The following is a 24,303-nucleotide window of genomic DNA, read 5'->3' on the forward strand; positions in this document are numbered from 1 at the left end:
TCTCAGTGTCATTTAAATTTAATTCGGGTCTAAGTTATGTCGAAAAGCTTGGTTACTATCATCCTCGGAGACCCAGGGGCAGTCAGTCGAGACGGGACGTGAATCGGGACTAGCGTAAAGTTACGCCAGTCCCGATTCACGTCCCGTCTCGACTGACTGCCCCCGGGTCTCCGAGGATGGGTTACTATGTATGGCATGGCCCGGTTACCAAAGGGAAATGGCCTGAGACAGCTAACGCTTTATTTATGCAGTTATAATCAGGGCTCGAAATTGCGACGAACTGGTCGCCAGCTGGCGAATCACGTTTTGTCTGGTAATCCAAGATAAATAGTAGACAACTTCTGTATTTGAATCTTTATTTATATGATGAAATCACTCGGAAATGGTAGCTAAAACACAACTCACCTTTCTTTTTCCCACTAAAATAATGTCTGAATACTATAAGAAAATCGTTTTCACAAACTGTTAATCAATAGCACGAAATGTACTTCTATACTTTGATCACCGCGTTTACTAGGCGCCATATTGTTTTAGAGGCTTCATGGTATAAAAGGTAAAGTGCCTTTATTTAACGTCGGTAGTTCCTTCAGCTACGAGGCTGGTATCAGTGGAAGCCGACGGTGTGCCCTTTACCCCCCTCCCTCAGTCAGTGCTCCGTTTTACGAGTATTTAAAGCTATAGCTACACGGATCAAAGGAAAGTCGAAACAGACGTTGACGTCACCGAGGATCGAACCGGGGACCTCACGGTTACGTGAGTTTTTGAGGCCGGAAGACGACGATTCAGCCGGCCGATTGTCAGTTGTGAATGCAGAAAACGTAGATAAAGCCAAATTACCGAAGGACCTCCTCGGAACTAGCTTGATATTGATAATATATTGATAATGAACTTGGGCATTGCATAATGAGTTTGAAATTTGTATAGAACCTTCAAAAAGCAACCTGTACCATTAACGTAAAGTAGCCATTGGAGAACTTGTTTGTTAGAAAGCGGACACTTGGAAAATTGACTACACGAGGTGATTAATAAATGGAGATAAATATCGGTAGAAAGGTACTTTAAGAAGCCGCCAAGTTTCCTCTGATTCTAGAGGCCACTGAAACCGTACCAGCCGCTCCTTTTATTTTATCCCAGTCGGAGACTGGTACGAGCATTGTGGTTGTGTGGGGGCCTAGGCCAAGCAATTGTAGTATTGCGTTTACTTGCAATAAAGGTAAGTTGCTTACGCAAGCTGTAGGAGAATAAGGAACTACGTTTTGAAGAGGTGAAAAGCATGGATAAAGGACCCATGTTTGCCTTGCTATTGGAAAACACGGGCTTAAAACGTTCTGTACTTCGCTCCATTTCAAATAACCGTAAAGAACGCCATCACCAAACTAAAGACAAAAGCCGAAAGCAACAGTGGCTTTAGAGGTCTTTCTCGTGCTGTTCTTTCTTGCTATTTAATAATTATGACTTTCCTTGCATGCACAGTAACATTTAAAGTGGTACTACGACCAAAAAAACAATTCTTTTTTTTCTTTGGATTTCAAAACTATGTTAACTAAACACTAACTGACCCAAGTTTTAAGTTCTGATTTTAAAAAGACACCTGTTTATTTTAACTGGAATTTTCTTATTTATTGGTCCGCCATTACTAACTTTAAAATCTTTAGAGAGCTGGGTCGAGGAGAAAATGACGTCAAAGACTCACTAGTTTAAGAATGCAATGCGTGTGTACGCGGCCGAATTAATATGCAGCACGGGAGTTTCGGGCTTTCAGACTTTTAAACCCGTGTTTTGCATATGTAATAAATTGCGTTTACACGCTGAAATTTTAAACTAGTGAGTAAATGACGTCATTTTCTCTAGATCCAACCTTCTGAGGTCCAATCGGCCAGTTTTGAACGTGAGTAATGGCGGACCGTGAAATCCAAAACTTACACTCAAAATAAACAGCCTTTGGATAAAACTCAAAGTTCAAAATTTTGCCAGTTAGGTGTTAAGCAAACACGCTTTCAAAATCTGAAGAAAAAAAGGAAATGATTTTTTGATCATAGTACCACTTTAAAATCATGTTCTTACGTAGGCGACCAAATTTGTCCAATTAGTCGCCAGCTGGCACCTGAGCAAAAAAGTTGATTTCGCGCCCTGTATTAATATTTATCTATTCATTTGTTGTCTTGCAGTTTTGCAGTTTGGTTTCGTGACCATGTTCGTAGCCGCATTCCCTCTCGCTCCACTGTTTGCCATGCTGAACTGCGTAATGGAGATCCGTGTCGATGCCGTGAACTTCGTTTGCCAGTTCCGAAGACCTGTCGCACGGCGAGCACAAGACATTGGAGCCTGGTACCGAATCATGGAGAGCATTACAAATTTATCGGTCTTGGTGAACGCATTTGTTATCTCTTTCACGTCCGATTTCATTCCCAGGCTTGTTTACCGCTCTTCGTACAGTTCAGATGGAACATTAACCGGCTATGTGAACAGTAGCTTATCATACTTTAACGTTTCAGACTGGGATGCACGGGAGAAACCGAGAGACCAATATGCTTATCAGGTGCTTAACTACTCGATGCCCTTTTGTAGGTGAGTAACTATATTCACTGTTTACCAATAATGGCAGCTTATTTTTTCATCCACCTGCGGCAGCCTAACAAAGCACACGAAACAGGACCTAAGTATTCGGTAATGATGAGCTATCCTTTTTACTTTTTTCGTGCTTCTGTCGCTCTTGTGTCATCAGTTATTTCAGTTGGTCTCTTTGCCACGTTGGATTTGGTCAGTTCAGTACTACAAAAAAAATTGTACGGATCCACTGGGGATATTGCATCTGACCTGTGAAATAAATGTTTGATATGATGTTTGATATGTTAACTTCGTATTCTGTATCTGGATTTCAGAATGGTCTTTCCCTAATTTATATATTGTGAAAAATATATTTCACGTTAATGACCATGGGTTTCTCACACTCCTTAGTGCGCTTAGTAATATATACAATATGAGCGGCAGAGCTGACCAGGCTTTTGAAAAGATTAACTCTTCAACGCCTTCAAATTAACACACTTCGAGGATGATATATACTCCTCCGGAAGAATACGAGGGATTATCATGCAAGTGTTCCTTTAAATTGTTACATTTTCTTTCCAAACTGACGGGTCTGGCCGGCCAGTTCTGACGAAAAGAAAGCGCCCTATGACTCATTAAACGTCATCATTTTAAGCGTTAATGTACACTAGGTATTTTTTGGTGACTCAAGACATTTTAACAGGGAAAATCGAAAGAAAAGTTTATGCAAATGACAAGAAATCTGTATCAGATATACAGACGAGCGAAAAACAGGGAGAGAGTCCGAGCAAAATCGAAAAAACGTGATGAAGATGCGATTTACCACTTAAGGTCAAACTGAGGTCTATGAGTGAACCAATCAGAGCACGAGAAATGCATTAACCGACGTATATATATTTAATGATATATGTTATTTGCCAGCTGGGAGGTCCGTATAGCGAAAAACTCTGACCGAGCAGGCCGAGGGCAATTTTTTCAAGACGTCGGTCACAGTTTTTCGCTCTACAGACCGACCCTTAGCTGGTAAATAACTTTTTCTTCCTTTCTCTCTTTTTCTCTATGAATCACTGTAATTGTTGACTCGCACCGCGCTTGTTAGCGAATGCAGTAAGCGACTTACAAACTTAACGTTTCAAAGAGAAATGTTTTGATTTAAATTTTATTTCCACAACTTGTCGAATAAAAATCTGTTTTGAAACACTTAATTCTGTGTGTTAAACTGAGGATTCGGTGTCAAAAAATGCAACCCAATCAGGGCTAGGATTCCGTCCGGGTTGGCGGGCAAGATAGAAAAATTCCGCCCGCTCCCAGAGGGAATCAGATGCAGGATTCGCAGAATTTCGCCCGCTCGCGCATTGAGAAAAAAAATAAATGCCCATTAATTAAGAACTGCACACCTTGGAACCTCTGAAGGGCTCCTTTGTTTATTTTGCCGGGGTCTCATTTCCAACTTTTGGTCATAAAATGCCTTATTTCACTTTTTATTTTGCCATTTCTCGTGACTCTGGTTAACACTCGGGAATATGAGTTGAGATTGTGCAAATGACATCTCGTCCGTGGCGCCTGATCACGTTAACGTAAGTGAAAAGATTCGATTGAGTTGTATGGTCAGAAACCTTGTGGTTGTCATGGTGACCCAATTTAGTGCCAATTTAGTTTCTTCTCTTACTATGGAAAAGGCGATGTTTATTGGGATACTCAAGCAGCACTTCTGTGTAATTTCCGAATGTTGCTGAATTGCAATGGAATAAAGACTAAGAATGTAGAATCATAAATAATTGATTTGCGACCCTTTTAACAGCTTGCTTTGCACTACTAATTTGATGTTTATGTGAAAGGCGTGGATATTTTCCTTTTAATATTTGTTGTCCTCTCGTTTGCTTATGACTTGAAGAAAATAATGAAGTCAATAATTTTCACCTTTTTTTCAGATATCCAGGGTATCGCATCCCCAACGAGCCTTATGACGTAAACAAGCAATACTGGCACGTGATTGCTGCTCGGTTGGCCTTCGTGTTTGTGTTTCAGTACGTCGTGTATTCCATTACCAAGTTCATAGCGTGGCTTGTACCCGATCGACCCAAACTTCTCGATCTTAAAATCCGACGGGAGGAATTCTTGGCCAAACAAGCTCTTCGTCAAAGAGAAGTTGCTGACATAGATCCTGGTGTAATAGAAGTGGTTGCATAGTTAGGTGAGCAAATAATGTAAATAATATTCCGTTTCCACATGCGGTAGGATTTATAGTTGAACTTGTGGGGCCGTGTGAAGAAAGTATCAACTGAAATAAGCAAAACGACTTCAAGAAACTTAGCTGAAACTGGAACGACTGGAACCACACTTGATCTCAATTAGTGGAGGCAAGGACGGAAACCGCTCCTAGTTTTTTAACCTAATCGTCGTAAAAAGATAGTTTTAACAATGTAAATGTAGTAGTGTCAAAAGAAGTTCAAAAGAGCTCCGTGCTCGTTTCTCGAAAGTCCCGAAAACGTTTCGGGCCTGAAAAGCCATTTGTGAAACTGCCAACTGCTTATTTTTAACATGTTTTTAAGGTAACAAAAAGCAAACTGGCTGTGAAGTTTGTTGACTTAAATCCTCTCCGTTCATGAGATACAGAGGGAATTGTAACACCCGAAAATGGCCCGTAAAGTTTCGGGACGTTCGAAAAACGGGCCCCAGGGGCCCGTTTCTCGAAAGTCCCGAAAACGTTTCGGGCCCGAAAAACCATTTGTGAAATAGACCACTTTCGATATATTAAAATTCACTCCTACACAAAAAGCATCATCTCGAGGCTCTGGGGAATAAATATAAGGATTTGTATGAGTTTATTCCCCAGAGCCTCGAGATGATGTCTTTTGTTTAGGACTGAATTTTAATATATCGAAAGTGGTCTATTGCCAACCGCTTGTTTTGGAAAGACGATCTTTTGACATGTTTTCAAGGTAACAAAAAGAAAATTAACTGTGAAGTTTGACGAATTAAATGCTCTCCTTTCTTGAGTTCCAAAAGGACTTGTGACATTCGAAAATGGCCCGTAAAGTTTCGGGACTTTCGAGAAACGGGCCCCAGGTCTGAGGGTTGCCGTTCGTGGCACGTAAGCTCGAGAAAGAGTGATTTGCTGTGAGATGAATGCATAATTATTTTGCTCTGTTCTCATTTTCATTTGCAGCTCGTTTGCCAAAATAAGGACGATCAAAAAGCTGACTGCAAGAAACACGAAAACATCAACAAGGACAACGCCTTCAGGAATCATTTTAGAACATTCTATTTAGTTTATGCAATATTGAGTGGCACGTATTTTGCGCTTCAAGGCACAGGTTATGTTTAGAAAAATAAGGACATAAATAAGCCGGCTTCTTCTGTTGATTTCCTTATAATGATGTTTAAGATCGTGGCAAGAAACTCTAACCTCAACTTGGACCTCGCCTTTCGGAAGGCGGCCACTTTGACAGACTCCTCTAACCTATTCTTTCCTTTCCGCTTAAGGCCATGGGTTCACCAAAACACCTTTGTTTTAGTCGTTGAATTGTAACTGAAAACTTGCCTTCAAAGTCCTTTTTTAAAATGTTTGGTGAAAAGCAAGTTATCTCCTTAAAACTCGATAAGAAATAGACTTCTTTCCCTGTTGCTAACAGGGACTTGTAGTAGGTGTAAAACAAGTCAAGTTTGATAAGCGTACAAATTCTGTTTCTCATGGAGATGCGGTTCGTGAGAAAAAACTTACATTCGCTGGTTTGGCACAGTCAAGTAATATAACGGCTGACTCGAGTATTTTGTTTGCGCGAATTGAGAGAGAGACTTCTTCGAGATGGCGGCTTTCTTATGTTGAAGTAAAACCGTTATCGTAGCTAAATTTCTTGCGAGTCCACAGGGAAGATATCTGCTCACAAGCATTGGTTTGTTTACAAATGTGCCAAACACTGAAACATAACTTGGCTAACTAGGCTTTGCCTTATAGTAAGTGTGACGGTTAAATGTCTTAGTACACTTTTTCCTTACGTTGGGCGCGGGTACATTGCCCGATACTTGTCATCGTCGTCTATAAATTGTGAAAGCGCGACATGCATACTTGCGCTTGTTTTTTCTGTGGGACTCTTTGCGCCCCTTGCCTCCAAACGCAAAAAAGAGAAGCCAGATAAATGCTTCAATGCCATAACGGCGTTATCCCTTCAGATTACAGTACCAGGGTATTGTCGGTAACGAATTGCGTTTATGAGGTGGAAATTCCCTCAAGCCGGAACTTCTCATATCCGTACACACCGTACGATTGTTAATCGGAATAAAAGTTTATAAATCTAACATGCGTCGGTGCGGTTCTTTCATTCGGTAAGAAGTATTTCCATCCGGTTTGCATCACCAGGCGATAGTAATAGTTTCCCTTTTCTGTTGTTGGCACTTAACATGGCAAAAAATGCAGACAAATGGCAAATTGGATCACCATAAATTCGTTTAAGATCCAGATGATCGATCTAATTTCCTTTAGTTACGGATCTTGCGAAACTTGCGCTGTGTTGTAATTGGCATAAAAATATAAAAATTCTTACCAACTTTTTCGCATTGAGGGTTTTCGCATGTGCACGATTCGAGGTTGGACAGACACCTATCCCTCCCTCCCAAACATTCTGCTGTGAGACCAATTGCGAGATGAACACGGGTTTACATTGATATTAATTTAGGAATGCAGTTTGAAACATGGAGGAGATATTTATGAGAAGTTTAGTCTGAAAACGCAAATTGGGTCTTGCAAATTCCAACTCCGACTTTATTCACTCTGCTGCATTTACAGGTCGTTAATTACGGAAGATATGTGCACAGTGGCCGAAGAAGCTGCAGCTTTCGAGTTTTTCCACTGTCGGCTATCGATCGCGTCGTGGATCCAAAGCTACTTTGACAATGTTATGACAAAATTCGTGATCAATAACAGGACAGACGCATGAAAAACTGACATCAATTTGTTAATTGCTTAGCAATATGCTCATATTGTGACGTAATAGGCCCCCAGAGCAACAAGCTATCTACATGTCTTAGTGACATCAACTCAGTGACATCTATGTTTATTTTATATTTGCTGGTAAGTGATAAGCAGGCTAAGAAGAAACTGGTGACAATGAATGAAGGCGAGTGCTGTCATTTTAATAGGCCATTTCCGAGTTCATGTCTGCCTCCTCTTCAAAGCGAGTCTAAGTGCAAAGTTTTCTTGACGGTAATTATTTTTACTTTACATATGAATGAAAACTAATTTTCATAAGAAAAACTTCGCACTTAGACTCGCTTTGAAGAGGAGGCAGACATGAACTCGGAAATGGCCTATTGTGTCAACTCAAACTTCCCCTTAACTCATCCTTTGCATTCCATTTTAAACATAGCAACTAGTTTCGCCCAAAGATATCAAATGTGTTTAAAACGACAAATTTGAGGTAAATGGTGATATAGTTGAGTCACTTTTAAATGCATTTTACCTTGCAGATGCATTGAATACGCGGAATAAACGTTTGAAAGCTAGTTAAAATTTAATTGACAGTCGTGTTACTTCGAATAGTCGAAGCAGCACCGAACGGCAACGACTGTTAAGAATCCCAACTCGGGTATCATTCGTTTGCCAGTTTCGAAGACCTGTCGCACGGCGAGCGCAAGTTATCAGAGCCTCGTACTGAGTACAGTTCAGATGGAATATGCTTATCAGGTGCACCGGTGCTCAACTATTTGATGCCCTTTTGTAGGTGCGTAAATACTTTCACTGTGTACAAATAATGGCAGCTTATTTCTTTCATTCACCTGCGACAGCCTAAAAAAGCACACGAAACGAGACCTAAGTATTCAGTAATGATCGATGCTATCATTTTTACTTCTTTCGTGCTTTTGTCGCTCTTGTGTCATCAGTGATTTAGCTGGTCTCTTTGCATCGGTTGGCCTTTGTCTCGGTATCACAAAAAACTGTACGGATCCACCGGTGATATTGCATCCGACCAGTGAAATTACGTGCGGAAATAACAAAATCAGGCCATCATGACAACCTCAAGGTTCCTAACTATACCACTCAATCGCATAAGAACTTTTTACTCACGTGATCAGCCGCCATGTTTTCTTTAAATCCGAAATAAGAGGAGAAACGTTTTGCATACGAATAGAGATTAATTTTCCGCGAACGAGACGTCACTTTCACACTTTCAATTCACATTCCAAGCGTCAACCAGAGTAATGAAAAAAGGCCACATAAAAAGTAAAATTAATAATGTTTCACCACAAATCGGAAATAAAGAAAAAAAGAAAAAACGAAAAGGATTTCCTTGAAAATAGGCGCAGGGAAAAGATGGAACTTGACACCCTGGACCGAGTTGTTCGAAACCCAATCAGGCTGCTATACAGGTTGAATACCATGGCAACGTGTTGGTTTCTGGGATATTTAAACCCAGGATTTGCGTCAGTCCTGTTTCTTCTCTTAATATGGAAAAGGTGATATTTACTGGCATACTAAAGTAGCACCTCTGTGCAACATCCGTGTGTTTTGCTGAATAGCAGTGGCATAAAGACTTTTAAATGAAAAACTTGGGACCCTATTGACAGCTTGTGGTTTGCAATTGTAATTTGATGTTCACGTGTAAGGCGCGGATATTTTCTTCTTATAAGTCTTGTTCTGTCGTTTTCTTTTGACTTGAAAAAAAGAACATACCGTAATGATTCGATTTAGTGTCCCCATTTTTACAAAAAAGCGACCCCTTTGAATGTGTTTTTGTTAATAAACACCCCTATTCCAATAAGCGCCCCCATTCTTGTAAACGCCCCTATTCTAATATTGTTACAGCGCGTTCAGAGTACGTATCAAACCTGGTTCATCTTCCTTTAATAGCTGACATACCCTACGTAATAATGCATTTCAAAAACGGTGGTCTTCGTATGAGTTTCTCAACTCACGTGAGAACTTTGACCTGTACTTTGTTCTCATGTGAGTACATAACTCCTTCAAACGAATCAAATTATGTGGCGATTGCTCTGCTGGGGCGTTCTGGTCAGGAATGATCATGAGGCACAACAAGTCCTTTTTCCAGTCTCCTTGATCCAGTCACCTTGACCTGTACTTTGTTCTCATGCGGGCTTTGAGGTTAGGGTTAACCCTAACCCAACAAGTTTGTTATCAGCTTCAAGGTAAGTTCCAACTGCGTATCTATAATTATGTTCTTTTAGCTTCTTCATGGTCATCTATCCTGCATGCCAGAGACTCTCCTTTGATTGGAGACTACGCCGCTTTGTAAACATGAAGACCTAGAATAATAGACGAAAATTCCACTTAACGCCTCATAAACAAAAATCGAATTCCAAATCAAGTGAGCCGTAATCGTAGATATTTACCACCGCTAATTTCCGCGCGTAGCTGCTTTCCAGCTTGTGCCTCATAAATTTGTGTCGTTTGCATTGTTCGTCGTTAGCAGCTTGCTTCGAGTAGTCACGTTCAGTTCGGCAACTGCAACCCTAAACCCATTCTTACACAAATCCAGCTGCGTGCAGTGATAAGGTTGTGTAAAAACATGGAAGCTGATGCTTCTCAGTCTCCGGCTGTCAAAAAGATCAAGTCTTAATTATTCAACAGAATTTAAACTAGAAGCCGTACGGTTTGCTGTAGAATGCAATAGTAACCCAGCAGTATAAAGCAGCGAAGAAGTTCAACGTACACCGGAAGAGAATTGAATACGAGAGTGGCGAGCAAACCTGAGTAAATTAGAATCTGCTAGTCACAGTGCAAGCGAAAGCGACTCGACGGGGCGGGAAGAAAGCCTTTTGATCTGGATATTGAAGAAATCTTATTGGAATGGGTCCACGAACGACACCATAATGGTTTTCGTGTATCAAGGAAAATGATCAGAAGCAAAGCAAGGTTTGTCCACGAGGAGAAATGCAAGGAAATGGAACTTCCTCCAACATTCACGGCAAGCATTGGGTGGGTATAGAAGTCATCGATGTCGAAATAGACAAGGAAAGGAAAGAAACTTTATTTAAGTGTCTAGTCGATTTAGCTCTGGAGCACTACATGGGGACACTGTAAAGTGAAATTAACAATCGACGCAAATCAAGTCAAATGTTGGTTTTTGAGGAGAGGTGAAAACGGAGTACATGGAGAAAACTTCTCGGTGCGGAGTAGAGAACCAACAAACTCAACCCACATATGACGCCGAATCGAGGAATCGAACCCGTGCCACATTGGTGGGAGGCGAGTGCTCTGACCACTGCGCCATCCCAACACCCCTAAAACTCATGAACATTCACTGTACCGCACATGTATATTTGTTTCTGCTAAAATGAACAATTCTTTTAAAAGTAACTGAACTTTCAACAATTTGTTACTGTTATAGTTTCTGTTATTGTTAGTTATTTTAATATTTACTACAGTTTTGTTTTGAACATTTGGTTGTTTCTCAAAAATTAAGTAAGCGGCCCTGTCCCGAATGAGGGCCCTCCCTTGAGGTGCCAAGAGTAAATAAGCGCCCTCAGATACCCAGGATAGAGCGTCGTGACGTAACCAAGCAATACTAGCACGTGATCTCTGCTTGGTTGGCCATCGTGTTTTAAACACTGAACTGACACAGTGTCAGTTCAGTACGTCGTGTATTCCATTACAAAGTTCATAGCGTGGCTTGTACCTGATCGACCCAAACTTCTCTATCTTAAAATCCGACGGGAGGAATTATTGGCTAAAGAAGCTCTTCGTCAAAGAGAAGTTGCTAAGATTGATCCTGGTGTAATACAAGTGGTTGCATAGTTAGGCGAGTAAGTAATATACAGAACCATTTCCATGTGCGGTAGGATTTATTGTTTTGAACTTGTGGACAGTGTCAATAGGCAATTTGCCTCTGGTGCGAAACGAGTTTTGGTGCTAAACCATTCAAATGACAACGACTTTGATTTGCATGAAAATACACTACACCACTCATTTCCATTTTTAGAATGATTGTGCACCAGGACTCGCTTCAGAAACCGAGGCAAACAGCAACTCGGAAATGGGCTAATTAACAATTATTCCATGAGCGCGCGTTGGATATGAGATGATAGATAGCCAACGAGGCGCGTAGCGCCGAGTTGGCTATAATCATCTCATATCCAACAAGCGCGAGTGGAATAATTGTTTTATTAAAAACGCCCCCAAAATATAGAAAACTGGACTACAATAAAAATAAAAAGGCCCAAAAAATCACGCATATGCTTGCCGTGTTTGTAGATCATGGTATAATGGCTCATAACCCATGATGGCTTAGCCAATCAAAGCTCTCCAATTGCATTATCCAATGATCCAGTTTTTAATAATTTGAGATAAGCAAAGCGACGCTAAGAAACTTAGCTGGAATTGGGCGACCTATTGGCGACTAAAAAGCATAATTCTTGACTGATCGAAGGCAACCCCATTTGGTTGTCAGAGGAATCCTTGGCCCTGACAACTGAACCGTACTGGCTTAAAAAATCAGTTGATGACTTCATGTCATGAACATTTAAAATGATGAACCATGCCTTTGGCACAAGACGTTTTCGAGCTGCGGACGGAAAGCGGATGTGAACATTTCGCATACCAGGACCGAGGTCACTCCCAGATTTTTAAACTAATCTTAGTAGTACTTAGCAATGTAGATGTGGTTGTAGCAAAACAAGTTTAAAACAGCTCAGTTCCGGTTGTCGTTCGCGGTCCAAAGTCATCTCGCACTTAAGCTCCATAATCTGGGATTTAAAATAATAATGATAATAATACGTACCAACTCGCTAGTAATCATGGGATACTGTTATGAAAATTTCAAAGAAATTGAAATGTTGGTCTGCAAAATGAAAAATGCCGCCTGCCAAATAACCATGTGAACATAGCCGGTTGTTAAACTAATAAGCTGTTTGAACGATATCATGAAAAGTCCAGATGTTTGAGAGACGTCCGCGAGAGTAAAATATAATATTCAAATTAATCAACGAAAATTCGCTTGGGGACCGTAGTATATTTTTGCGTATAAGTGAAACAATGAGAAAATTTTGTATTTAGGAGCCTAATTTGTCAACGAGAGTCAAGTGATGGCGGTACTTATTGGAAAGGCTGATTTGTTGCGAGGTGAATGGACTGGATAATTTTGCTTTGTTCTCATCTTCACTGCAGTTCGTTCGCCAAATAAGGACGCTCAAAAAGCTGACTGTAACAAACACGGAAACATCTACAATGACAACGCCTTCAGGAATCATCCAAGAACATTCCACTTTGACAAAAAAGTCTATACATAAGCATTAGTGTTTATTCACTTTGGTAAAGTAAGGCATAATTTATCTTTCGAAAAAAAAAGTGAGTAAGATAAGATTTCCTCATCATGAAAACACATCTTAGCAGGAAACTATCCTCATGTTCAACCTTGCACTTCGGAAGCCGCTGTTACTATGTGACAAGCTCCTAATCTTTTCTGTTCTCTCTTAGGCCATGGATTCACCAAAACATCTTCCTTGTAGTCGTGTATTGTAACTGGAAACTTGCCGTCAAAGTTCTCCCTAAAACTCGATGAAAATTGTATTAGTTTCTCTGATGCTGTTGTCTTTTACGCTTGTCATCCCTTACTTTAAGTTCGGATCGAGATGATTACATCGTGTAGTTGATACACTCCTAAGTTTCTTTTGGGACAGTTCAGGATCAGATCAGGGGACCGTCAAAAGGTCCAGCTTATGGTGTGCACGCAGCACGATCACCTTGGGCTAGGAAAGGCGGCTACAAAGAAAGCAATCATCTTTACGATATTTCAAACCCCACGCTGCTAAGAAAAACGGGTTTGACTGTCTCAGTCCTGGCATCACACAATCTAAGATCGCTTGGTGGCGCGATTGCCTTAGCTATTCCTCCTTCATTGTTGTAATTAGTACCAGTAGCATCTACGGCGTCGGTTTCGCTGCTAGCCATATTATCCCTGTCAACCTGTTACATCTGCGACGTCTCAAAGGCCCTTGGTAGATATCTCCTTGTTCAGGCCACGATTTGGTCGCTTTTATTTTGTTACCGATGCAAACCAGCTGGAAAGCTTTTTGAGCTTGTCCCTTCCCCACTCTTCCATGCTGTCCTGTCAGAGACTGTCCTGGCATTCCCCGATCCTTCCCTCCTGCCATTTTTCGAGAGTCCAAACCAATTTTCAGAATTTCCAGAACTTCGTGTTGTTAATATTGATTGGACAATGGCCAGAATATTGCCCAATATACAATATTTCTCACTTTGTCTCACAAACAATTAATGCAGTCGCTCTTTGTAATCAACTTTTAGGTTTTCATTTTGCAGTTTTCGGAGTTGACACTTTCTTTTCCTCTGAACTAGCAAAGCTTTCTTCAATGGAATTTGTATTCGTCATCCTTTATTTACAAAGCCAGAAAATTAATAGTTATGAGATAAGAACGATCTAGACCGCGTTGTCGCACAAAATATTTAAAGGGTTAATCAGAATTTCAACCCCGGGTGTGTTCCAAAACTACAATGAGACTGTAAAATATCATGGTAATATAATTTCACTTTATTTATTTGACTTTTTGTCAATCTGTAACTGTGGCTCTCAATAACGCGATGTTGTAGGGAACGTTTCGCAGGTTTTTCACATCACCTACGCTTAACTGCTCAAATTTGCATCTTAAATATTTGTATGCAAATATCTTTCTGTTATTAAACACACCCTAACTGGAGTGACTCATTGCTCCACTTAACAACACACGCGAGTAAAAGACCAGCAGGTCCTGAAATGGCAAAGCCGATTTCGTATGCGAAAACCCTAGAGGATGACCACCAGATCATTCTTGAAATGGCAGAGCCTTCTTTTAACACGAAAAACGACGACGAACCGATCGGGTTACATTTTGAACGCATGGGTTTAAAGAGAAAAATTGACTATGTACTTGTTTACGAAAGATGTCAGGAGAAGGAGGATGAAGATGATGAATCCAGAGAAAAGGCACAGAAACTTGAAGGCATGAGGAAAGCTTTTGAGGATAGCATCGAAAGCACTGGACTTATGATTGAACGCGCAGAACGACTTAGCCCAACTGTGAGTGTTTGACTATGATACTTGGATATAACATGATCTTGCAAAATTACTCATACCCAGTATTAACTGGTGAGCTCCATTTTTTCGTTTAACTAATAATGTGGACATTTTGGAAAGGTGAAGAAAGTTAAAGCGATTTTGTTGACAGCTGCAAGCTACTACACGTCGCTTTATTTACGAATTCCAGTGGTCACTTTAAGCGTGACTTTTCCAGAAGAGCTGAAATATTGTATCGTAAAATCAATACATTTTTATCAGCTTTTGCACAACTGTCTTCGAAGTTTAAAGCATATTTAAGATCCGCTAGGAATAAGTGTGTATTACTGGTTTGACCGGTGCAAAGCACGGTAATATGAAATTATTTATTTGTATTTCGATTGTTCACGAATTTTCCCAACAATAATAATTACATTTAATATTGATGGCCAAATCGAGCGAATAACCTAGTAACAAGAGGCAGATCGATAGCGTGTGACGAGGTACATAGATACGGCCCTAGAATGAAAACTAGGGATAAATATCGCTTGTGGTGTATTACCTCTTTTAATCGCTTTAGATGCTTGCAGTCAATGTATTATAGTTCATTTTATCTCCGTCTGCCATTTCAAAGTTTATTTTATTGTTTGTGACTTTCGCGGCGCTTCATTTTTGACTAATGATTCGTTTTTCAATATCGGTCAGCGTCTAGTGCATAAATCTTCCCCTGTGGGAAAAGAAGTATTTATCTGAGGTACCGACACCGACAGATATACAGTATTGAACCATTTAGTCAGAATTTGGTTGCTGTACGAAGAAAGACGTAAAAATGTAAGCTTTAGTAACTGCACTATGGCTTACAGACTGAGCCTTCTGCTGCAAAAACGACAAAATTACATACAATATTACCTTTTTAGTATAAATGGTGGGTGTGATCTGAACAAATGCATATTTGCTTTCATGTCTGCCGCAGTTATATGCTGCACGCCTACGTCTACTCTTAAAAATGGTGAATTGTTTTTTAGATTCCTCAACAATAAAAGAAAAAACGAAAAAGTTTTTAAACGTGATCCTGAAAGATTCTCTTCGAGGAAATACGCTAGCTTGCAACCTAGCCTCCATAAAAGACGTTCGAATAGAAAGGTGCAGGGGCACCCAACGAGAATATAGTTCAAAACCACTTAAACATAGCATTGTTAAACGTATTTTCGTATTTAAGCGGTAGATATAGGCACATTTTTATGCCCAAAAAATTTTTCGTCTATTCGGATTTCCTAGCTGAAAGTCTAGTGATCCGAAAATTATAGCGATCAAAACTTACCTTTACTTACCTTTTCGAAAATTTCAGCCAGAAAAAAGGCTCCCGAAAATTCTAGGTGACCTATTTAGGGTAAAAATCCGTTAAAAATGGGCAATGATACTATTTTTTAGATGTTCGAAAATCCTAGGACAGGCAGGCAAGCAAGGAATTTTATAACAAATGTTCCGAAAATTCTAGATCTCAAATCGTCTTCCGAACAGATATTTTCCGAAAATTGACGTTGGGTGCCCCTGAAGGTGGGGGAATCGTCGCTCGTCACTTATCCGAGAACTCTGGTTTGATTCAAGGGGAAGCTCTGATCCTCGTATGCACTGTGGGCTCGCGCTTATAGCTCTTCTTTCTTCTCCCCCCCTCACCACAATCCACCAACTGTGGAAAAAAACGAGCATTTAAGCAGGAATCTAACTGCAACAATCCGAGAGATACAATTACCTATCTCATTTCATGGTCTGCCAAAGCTAAGTTGGTCGAGTATCAGAAGCGTGCGCAGCAGGCATATTTTAGAGAACGAGTGCTAGATGTATTCCGATCGAGTGTTTGGTCGCCATATTGGATTAGCCTGCGAACGCAGACGGGGAGAGAAACGACTGCTGGAAAGCATGGAGCGAGTAACGAAATGATAAACCCCTTCACAAGTTAATCAACTCCCTACCACCTCACTAGTGCAATTTTTGTACTCGTCTCATGTTTTCCTCGATCTCGCCAATCCACTTTCTCTTTGGCCATCTCAGTTTCATCAGGAATAATAAACAAGCCGCGGTGACGAACATCAGATAGACATGCATCCTTTGAAATTATCTTTTACTTGACGTTTCGTTTGCTCCTGCATACATCTTCAGAAGTCACCGTTAATACAAAATTTGAGTGTAAATCGTACAGGATTATCGCTAACTTATTAGCTAGTAACTATGAAGTAACAATAAGGGTGACAAAAAAAAACTAATAACGACAAAGCTTTTCGCTGCTGACATATTCATTTTAGGTCGGCCTCAATTCTTTGACACTGCTGTATTATATTTACCAATCCAATATGGCGACAAAACCTGGATCGGAAATATACATGTATCAAGCGCTCATTCGCCAAAATACGCCAGCTGTTCAGGCTGAGCATGATGATATCGTGGTGGGTTCAAACAGTGCTTTAGCCGAACTCAGGCATGTAGAAAGTAGTGCCTTTTAAATGACCTTTGCAAATAATTAGAATATCTAGCCTTCTTTGCCCAATCCTAATCCTTATTCGCATACGAAGTAGAGCTTGGAGAAGGCCGTTTGCAGTGCAGAAATTGACCGTAAAGAGTTTGAAAGAACAGTTTAGTTTTTTCAGCGTTTTAATGTTGGTTTCCCGTTCAAAGCGCTAATGCACAAACTCTCGTTTGTACACAATGTCTCTGTTTTGCTGAGGGCAACATACCACAAAGGTTTTCCCGCCTATCTTCAAAATTTTCGTTATCTTCATATCATAATCTCTCTCCAAAGCGGGAATGAAGCAAACTTTGACACCCACTGTTCATTTCTTTGGCTTGTAGGACCCGAAAGTCAAGCGTCATTTTGTTCTTCTTCACGCACCCTGGGAAGTGTTGTCCAAAAAAGCTGAAGCAATGCGTCTAAAAGTTCCATTTCAAAAAAACGACATCGTCATCAAATCATGGATGGAAAAAAGGTTTGGACGGGAGCGATTGGAGTCACTGCGAAAAAGAAACCCCCTAGTGGTTCAAAACCCGACCTTTATAGAAAAGGAAAACTACTTCATGGCCAACTTTAAAAAGGAACACCTGACAAAGTACGTCAACTGTCAGAACATGGAGGAGTTGTTTGACCCCGTCGATCGTGTCTACATCGTGCAACAGATTTGCTATAGCGCTCGCTTTGCAGAAGGATCTCACGGAGTTGGGCTGAGAAAGATGATTTACGAAGGCGCCTACGTTGCAGGATACCCCCTCCACGATGGTCCTGCTAAACTAGATCCCGACGAACAGCCCACGAATGATCGACAGCGATTAAAGCGTGACTGGGCCAGGTTTGGACGATTTTACAAATTTCAGCCTTATGAAGAAATCAAGAATTACTTTGGAAGTGAGATTGCACTATATTTTGCATGGCTGGGATTTTACACAGCCATGCTTGTGCCTCTTTCCATTGTTGGTTTCGTGGTATTTCTCTATGGAATTGGATCGGCCGGTAGTCACCTTCCAGTGAAGGATGTCTGTGATGAGGCAAACAAGGATGTGTGGTACATGTGTCCCTTGTGTGATAAGCAATGCAGCTACTGGGATTTGGCGTCCTCAACGTGTCTGTATGCACGCGTAACACATTTTTTCGACAACGAATGGACGGTTGGTCTGGCCCTCATCGCCTCCATTTGGGCGACTCTTTTCCTTGAATTCTGGAAACGCCGTCAAGCAACACTTGCGCAGGAATGGCACACAGATGATTTCGAGGACGAGGAAGAACCTTTACGTCCAGAGTATTCAGCAACTGTGACGAGGCTAAAAAGGAATGAAGTCACCGGCAAGATGGAACCGCACGTGCCAAAGTTGCAACTGTACAGCAGGCTGGCTGGAGTCTTGAGCGTCATATCTTTTATGATCTTCCTCGTCATTGCCGCTGTAGTTGGTGTCGTTGTCTACAGAGCTGCCGTTTTTGCATCTTTAAGTGGGACCTCTGACAAATCAGTGCAGAAACGTGCCAGGCTGATCACCTCGGCGACAGCCGCGCTTCTCAATCTTCTGGCCATCAACCTTTTGAAGTTTTTCTACAGTAAGCTAGCAGTGTGGTTGACCGACTGGGAGAATCCACCAACCCGCACAGACTACGAAGACAGCTTCACGTGGAAGATGTACATGTTCCAGTTTGTTAACACGTACGCGTCTATATTTTACATCGCGTTTTTTAAGTCCGGGCTCGTTGTTGGTACTCCAGGTAGATACAACAGAATAAGTGGGAACTATCGGCTGGATGGCTGTAGCGAACAAGGATGTTTCCTGGAACTTTGCGTCCAACTTCTTATCATTATGGTTGGCCAGCAGATTATTGGAAACATTACAGAGGTTGCCATTCCGTAAGTAACATTTCGAACAGAGAAGAAATATAATGACATTAAAAGATTCACCAGCGTAAGTGCATGAAACGTCGCTAGCCTTGGTGTGATGACATATTTCAGTTGATGCAGCTCGATGACCCCCTCTCCCCTTAGGTAGAGGGGAGGGGGGGGGGGGGCGACAACCTTACAAAACCTTCTCCGGCCCTGAATTAGACCATGAAAGCATGGCTCCAAGTGTTTTACTTCTATTAGATGATATTTTTTAATGCAGAAGGTAGCTAAGAGTTGCAATAATTTCAATGATCAATTAATATAGATGTCTTCAAATACGTTTTTCCAAGAAGAACTCTTTTTTTTTTGCATGGTCACATCTTCAGCTCATCAACTCTGAGAGATACCTTCGCAGCTACAAAAAAAAAAATGCCATTTTGCCTAGAATCCTTCGAGGTGGAGTAATTTAAAACTCTGTCATTTTGACCGACAGGAGAAGTGGGTCTGTAATGATTTTTCCCCACGCTGAGGAAGCATTCTTCATTGCATGTATGTTTGTATTTACCGGCCTTCCTTCTTCTTCGCAGGTCAATCATGTTTTGGATAAAGAGCCGTAAAGAGGAGCAAAAAGACCTTCCGCAATACCAGCGGGACTTTGATCTGAGTCCACAAGGCGATCACTACATGTTTTGGGAGTATCTTGAAGTTGGTATGTTCTTATCTATGAATGGCTATTTGGTTAGTGCCTCTTTCCAACCTCGTTCCTAGGGCTATCCTCCCGCTCGTCTCGGCGGAGAAAAGCCCTGGAAGCGAGGATGTTTCTTTTCTTTTTGATTTTGGTGCCATATTTGGGGAAAACGAAGTGAGGAGAAGTGAAGATGACGAGCTGGTGATGACTGACCATACAATAATTAATTGCTCATTTTCATCATGAAAGAGTCAAAAATCACAAACATGCGAGTTTATTTAGGTTAGAGTGAAACCACTCTTGTATTTGCACTAACAAAAAAAAATTAATAAGATAAATACATCTATGCTAATGAATGAATGAATATATACAATGAAAAAAACCATCATATTAAGGGCTACCCTACATAAAAACAAGGGCCTTCACTCCAAACATAATGGCACTGCGTAGCACATGGTCCATGTTATCGAAATTTAACAATTCTGTGGAAGGGTTCATCTGCTAAGGATGTTACTCAAATCAAATTATCAGAGGGTTCCTGGTAATCGTAACCGATATGTGAATCATCAGGTTATCTAACGCCTTGTATTCTTTCTTCTCCTTCCATGACCAGTTTTACAGTATGGATTTGTGACTATGTTTGTGGCTGCTTTCCCTCTTGGTCCTCTGTTCGCACTACTGAACTCCATTGTCGAAATTCGCGTAGATGCGATCAACTTTGTGTCCCAGTTCCGGAGGCCCGATAGCACCCGAGCTGAAGATATTGGAGCTTGGTTTCGGATTTTGGAAGGGGTGACCAGGTTATCAGTCTTAGTAAATGCTTTTGTTCTGGCATTTACTTCTGAGTACATTCCCAAGCTTGTCTATGAGATGAAATACTCAGAGGACGGAACGTTGAGGGGATATATCGCGAACAGCTTGGCTTCCATAAATCTTGACGATCTCTATACCAGAGAGCCGGGAACCGCACCTGAAAATGTTAATGAAAATTTGAACTACACTAGGACTTATTGCTTGTAAGTGTCTGGTCATAATTTATTAATAGTTCATTAAGGTAACAACCAACAGAAAAGGAGACTTAGGATCACATATAGACATTTATACTTAGTTATACAGTTTATTGTTACTTTATTTAGAACCTAAGTCAGAATGAAAATTTCGTGATTTGGGAAGGAAAAAAATGGAAACCTCACACATCCATTTGCCCAGTTCGATACGTGTATATCGGACCTGTACAGATATATTACTCTGTGACACCTTTTTATCCTTCCACATCTTTATGCGGTACGCTTTTGAAGTAACAACCTGTTGTCTAGCTGTGATATTACAGCTTGACTTCAGAAAACCACTACTCATTACAAGATTAGTTCAATACACAGCAGTGTCACTTGAGCTGCTGTAGTTATATGGTGGTTTCTCGTCTTCGAGGTCTATACATTTTACTGTAAATGAAGTCAATAATTTTATTGCAGTTGTACCAACGACATCGTTCAGAGTTTCGCCAAATCGAAACTTTATTGTAGATAGATAAGTCTTTTTAATTTTCAAATTTTCTAGTGCTATCCAACAAAAGCGTAAGTTATCAAGGTGGTTAGGAGAAGATAAGTCATAAATAGATCATAATGAGGGTATACGTGAGGGCATTAACTAGCATTGCCTATGAAATAATACAGATATAGTACATAAGAAGTTTAAGCTATACGCTCAAAGGCGATCGAATTTCTTGTGCACTTGTTACAAACTCCAATTATTTATCTTTTTTTCCAGATACAGTGGTTACTTTGACAGTTCCCCACCTTACAAGCAGAACAAGCATTATTGGCACGTGATTGCTGCCCGCCTCGCTTTCGTGTTCGTGTTTCAATTCTCTGTATACGTCATCACTAATTTCATCGCTTGGCTTGTCCCGGATGTACCACGGATCCTGGAGCTGAAAAGCAAACGGGAAAAGCATTTAGAGAAGATTATATTTAACAAGAAAATGGGTGATGATTATGACAACGGGGAAAATTTTAATGAAATGTTGTAATGGGTTAATTGAAATTAGTTTACCGATTGCCATTTTGAACTCGTCCAGAGATCTCGACACTGAATCCGTTGCTAGTAATTCGTGATAAGGCATGCAGTCGTCAATCCAAACATAAACGGTTAAGTTTTTAAGGTTTTCCCGTGCCAGAGCCTGGCTTCTTGGAGCCGGTTTAAAGCGATGTTGTCATGGAAAAAGACGAAATCTAGAGTAAGGTGGATCGTCTTGATTTTACCTTAATCTCATGCTTGTACTCTGAGGAAAAACCTCGTAAAGGCTGTAATTGACTATCTTTAGCGCTAGTGTTGCTATGGAAATGGTGCAGGAAATACCATGAGCGTACATTTGTATAGCATGGTTTTTATAAAACGTTTTGATATATACATCACCAACATGTCAAACTGTATTCGTTTTGCCAATCGGTCTCGCCAATGGGGTTGATCAACTAATGTGCGTAATTTTAAAAACTTGTAAATCTTATAATTTTTAGGGATGTGGTGTGCTATTATAGTTGACATTATACCGAACCACAACAGATTCTTTCGAAGTGAGTCAAAGTATAACGTTGCACCAATTTTCATTGTCTTAAACGTGTATTTACACCAAAGTAAGCCATTGCTTACTGCGAAATATGATTTTTTTGAATTTGAATTTTTTTGAATAAATTTTTTTGAAAATAAATCGTTTAAGATCCGTTTGAAAGTTGCTTTGTTTTCTTGCGCAACTTCCTCTATTTCGCTGTCAGCTTAACAATTGTCAAACTGAAACCAGCAAACATGATAACAAGTTAAAAAAAACTGGCGAAATTCAATCGTTCGACAAGTTTTGTTTGACAGGTTCTACAATATTCGCAATTCCTTGGGGAGGGGGATACACGTTAAACAGGAACCGAGGACCTCCTCATAAGATTATTCACTATGAGTTGACGAGTAGTTGAAGTAATTGGTAGTAATTGTCAGTGACAGTTTCTTTGTTGAGTGATAATCAAGTTTACAACGAGGATATTTGAGATAACCCCAAGTAACAACCCCCCCCCCCCCCCCACCCATAAGTGGGGCTATCGGCCCGTTGTTCGCTCCAATTGGCGACCTCTTGAAAAGCGCTTACTATCATTTTTCTAATAGGCTTAATCATTTGCTGTGTGTGGGCCTCTCAGTATTCTTATGCGTTTTGCTGCGACCAGACAGAGCAGGGTCCGTTTTCTGTTCTAAACTTCGATCTTGGAAATGTCTGTTTATCTGCGTGTAGCAGTTTCCAGGCCCCAATGCGTAAAGGTCTGTTCAGAAGACTCCTATGCGCTCTATAATAGGTTAGTTTTCTGGAATTGTTACTTGGGGTTGTTACTTGCGGTTGTTACTTCCAATCGGTTAACCCATCCATATGCTATACAGTGCCTTGCCATACTTCCACGATAAAATTAGCGCAGACAAAACCTCAATTTACTCGAAAAAAAAGCGCAGGAAACAGTCAAGAATCAAGACATCAGACAGTCCTTCAAATAAACATTTCCTGTTCTGACCCAAATGCCTCGTTTTCGCGCCTTCTGAAACTAATATAGCTGAGACGGTGGAGCTATTCTAAGCTGCAGGTGATGAGCCAACCTCGTTCCCAGGATTCTCGCACCGGTGGACGAGTAGGAGAGAACCCTGGGAACAAGGTTGGTGTTTGATCAAAAATAAGACACAAACAGCAGTGATAAACATATTGAACTTGTTCATTTTGATTATGACTTGACGTTTCGTATGTGCTCTACATACATTTTCAAAAGTAACCGTTATCCTACTTCCCTACTTAGGTTTGCAAAGCAACCAAGTCGCTAAACGCCTGAAATCTTGTGTGTACAAATGCTACTCTTGTGTTAACCTTAAGATTGTGTTTCAGAGTACTCGATGTATAAAATCTTTCTTTCCTTACAAGGACCGTATTAATCGTTCACAACAATCCAGAGTTATTTACAGAGCAAATTGTTGGGATTGTAATGGTTTTTACATCGGTAAAACTAAACGGCGGCTTCACGATAGAAAAACCGAACATTTTAAGGCCCTAGCTAAAAATGACAATACTTCAGCCATTGCTGACCACGTCAAGGCCACTGGACATAACATCAAGTGGGATCATTTTGATATTTTAGCGAAGGGCAAAACTGACTATCATTGTAAAATAAAAGAGACCTTCTTTATTCAAGAACTTGAGCCGGCTTTCAACGTCAACGTCGGAAGTGAAAAGCTGATGATTTATTAATCTTTTCTGTTTTTATTATCATTATAATTATTATTATTATATATTTTACTGTTAAGTATTTGCTTAATCTAGGTTCCAGTCCCCTCATCCGCTTTGTTATATATGAATAGCTGTTTTAAATTTCAACGGTTACTTTTGAAAATGTATGTAAAGCACATACGAAACGTCAAGTCATAATCAAAATGAACAAGTTCAATATGTTCATCACTGCTGTTTGTGTCTTATTTTTGATCAAACTACGATGGCCCCAGAACAAAAGTATTTACGAAAGGTTGGTGTTCCACCAGATATGCCAAGAAAGCTCCAAGGAAGCAGAATATTTTGTTTGTATTCACAATTCGGACGTGACCTTGCTCCTTTTTTTGAAGGTCACAATAGTCACGTACTTTGCTTTTGACTCACTCCTTTTCAGACTGGAAATCATCTGGCTCAGTGTGTCAGCGTCTG

At 40.5% G+C, this 24,303-nt stretch overlaps 2 protein-coding genes across 2 annotated transcripts in view; both read left to right on the forward strand.

Moving 5' to 3' along the window:
• LOC138059039 (anoctamin-4-like) overlaps positions 1-6,846 on the forward strand; it is an 18,242-nt gene extending 11,396 nt beyond the window's left edge. Inside the window, exons 6-8 of the mRNA XM_068904546.1 lie at positions 2,169-2,568; positions 4,479-4,741; positions 5,717-6,846. Coding sequence (XP_068760647.1) covers positions 2,169-2,568; positions 4,479-4,737 — 659 coding nt within the window. The 3' untranslated portion in view covers positions 4,738-4,741; positions 5,717-6,846. The remainder of the gene's footprint in view (positions 1-2,168; positions 2,569-4,478; positions 4,742-5,716) is intronic.
• Positions 6,847-14,165: 7,319 nt separating this feature from the next.
• On the forward strand, positions 14,166-22,317 carry LOC138059048 (anoctamin-3-like). The gene is made up of 5 exons (XM_068904557.1): positions 14,166-14,573; positions 17,397-18,928; positions 19,489-19,610; positions 20,203-20,605; positions 21,357-22,317. Exons 1-5 carry the CDS (start codon positions 14,271-14,273, stop codon positions 21,616-21,618), a joined length of 2,622 nt encoding a protein of 873 aa, XP_068760658.1. The 5' UTR covers positions 14,166-14,270; the 3' UTR covers positions 21,619-22,317.
• The last annotated feature ends 1,986 nt before the right edge of the window (positions 22,318-24,303 follow it).

This window comes from Montipora capricornis, chromosome 8 (genome assembly GCF_036669925.1).
Source record: "Montipora capricornis isolate CH-2021 chromosome 8, ASM3666992v2, whole genome shotgun sequence".
In the NCBI taxonomy this organism is placed as follows: domain Eukaryota; kingdom Metazoa; phylum Cnidaria; class Anthozoa; order Scleractinia; family Acroporidae; genus Montipora; species Montipora capricornis.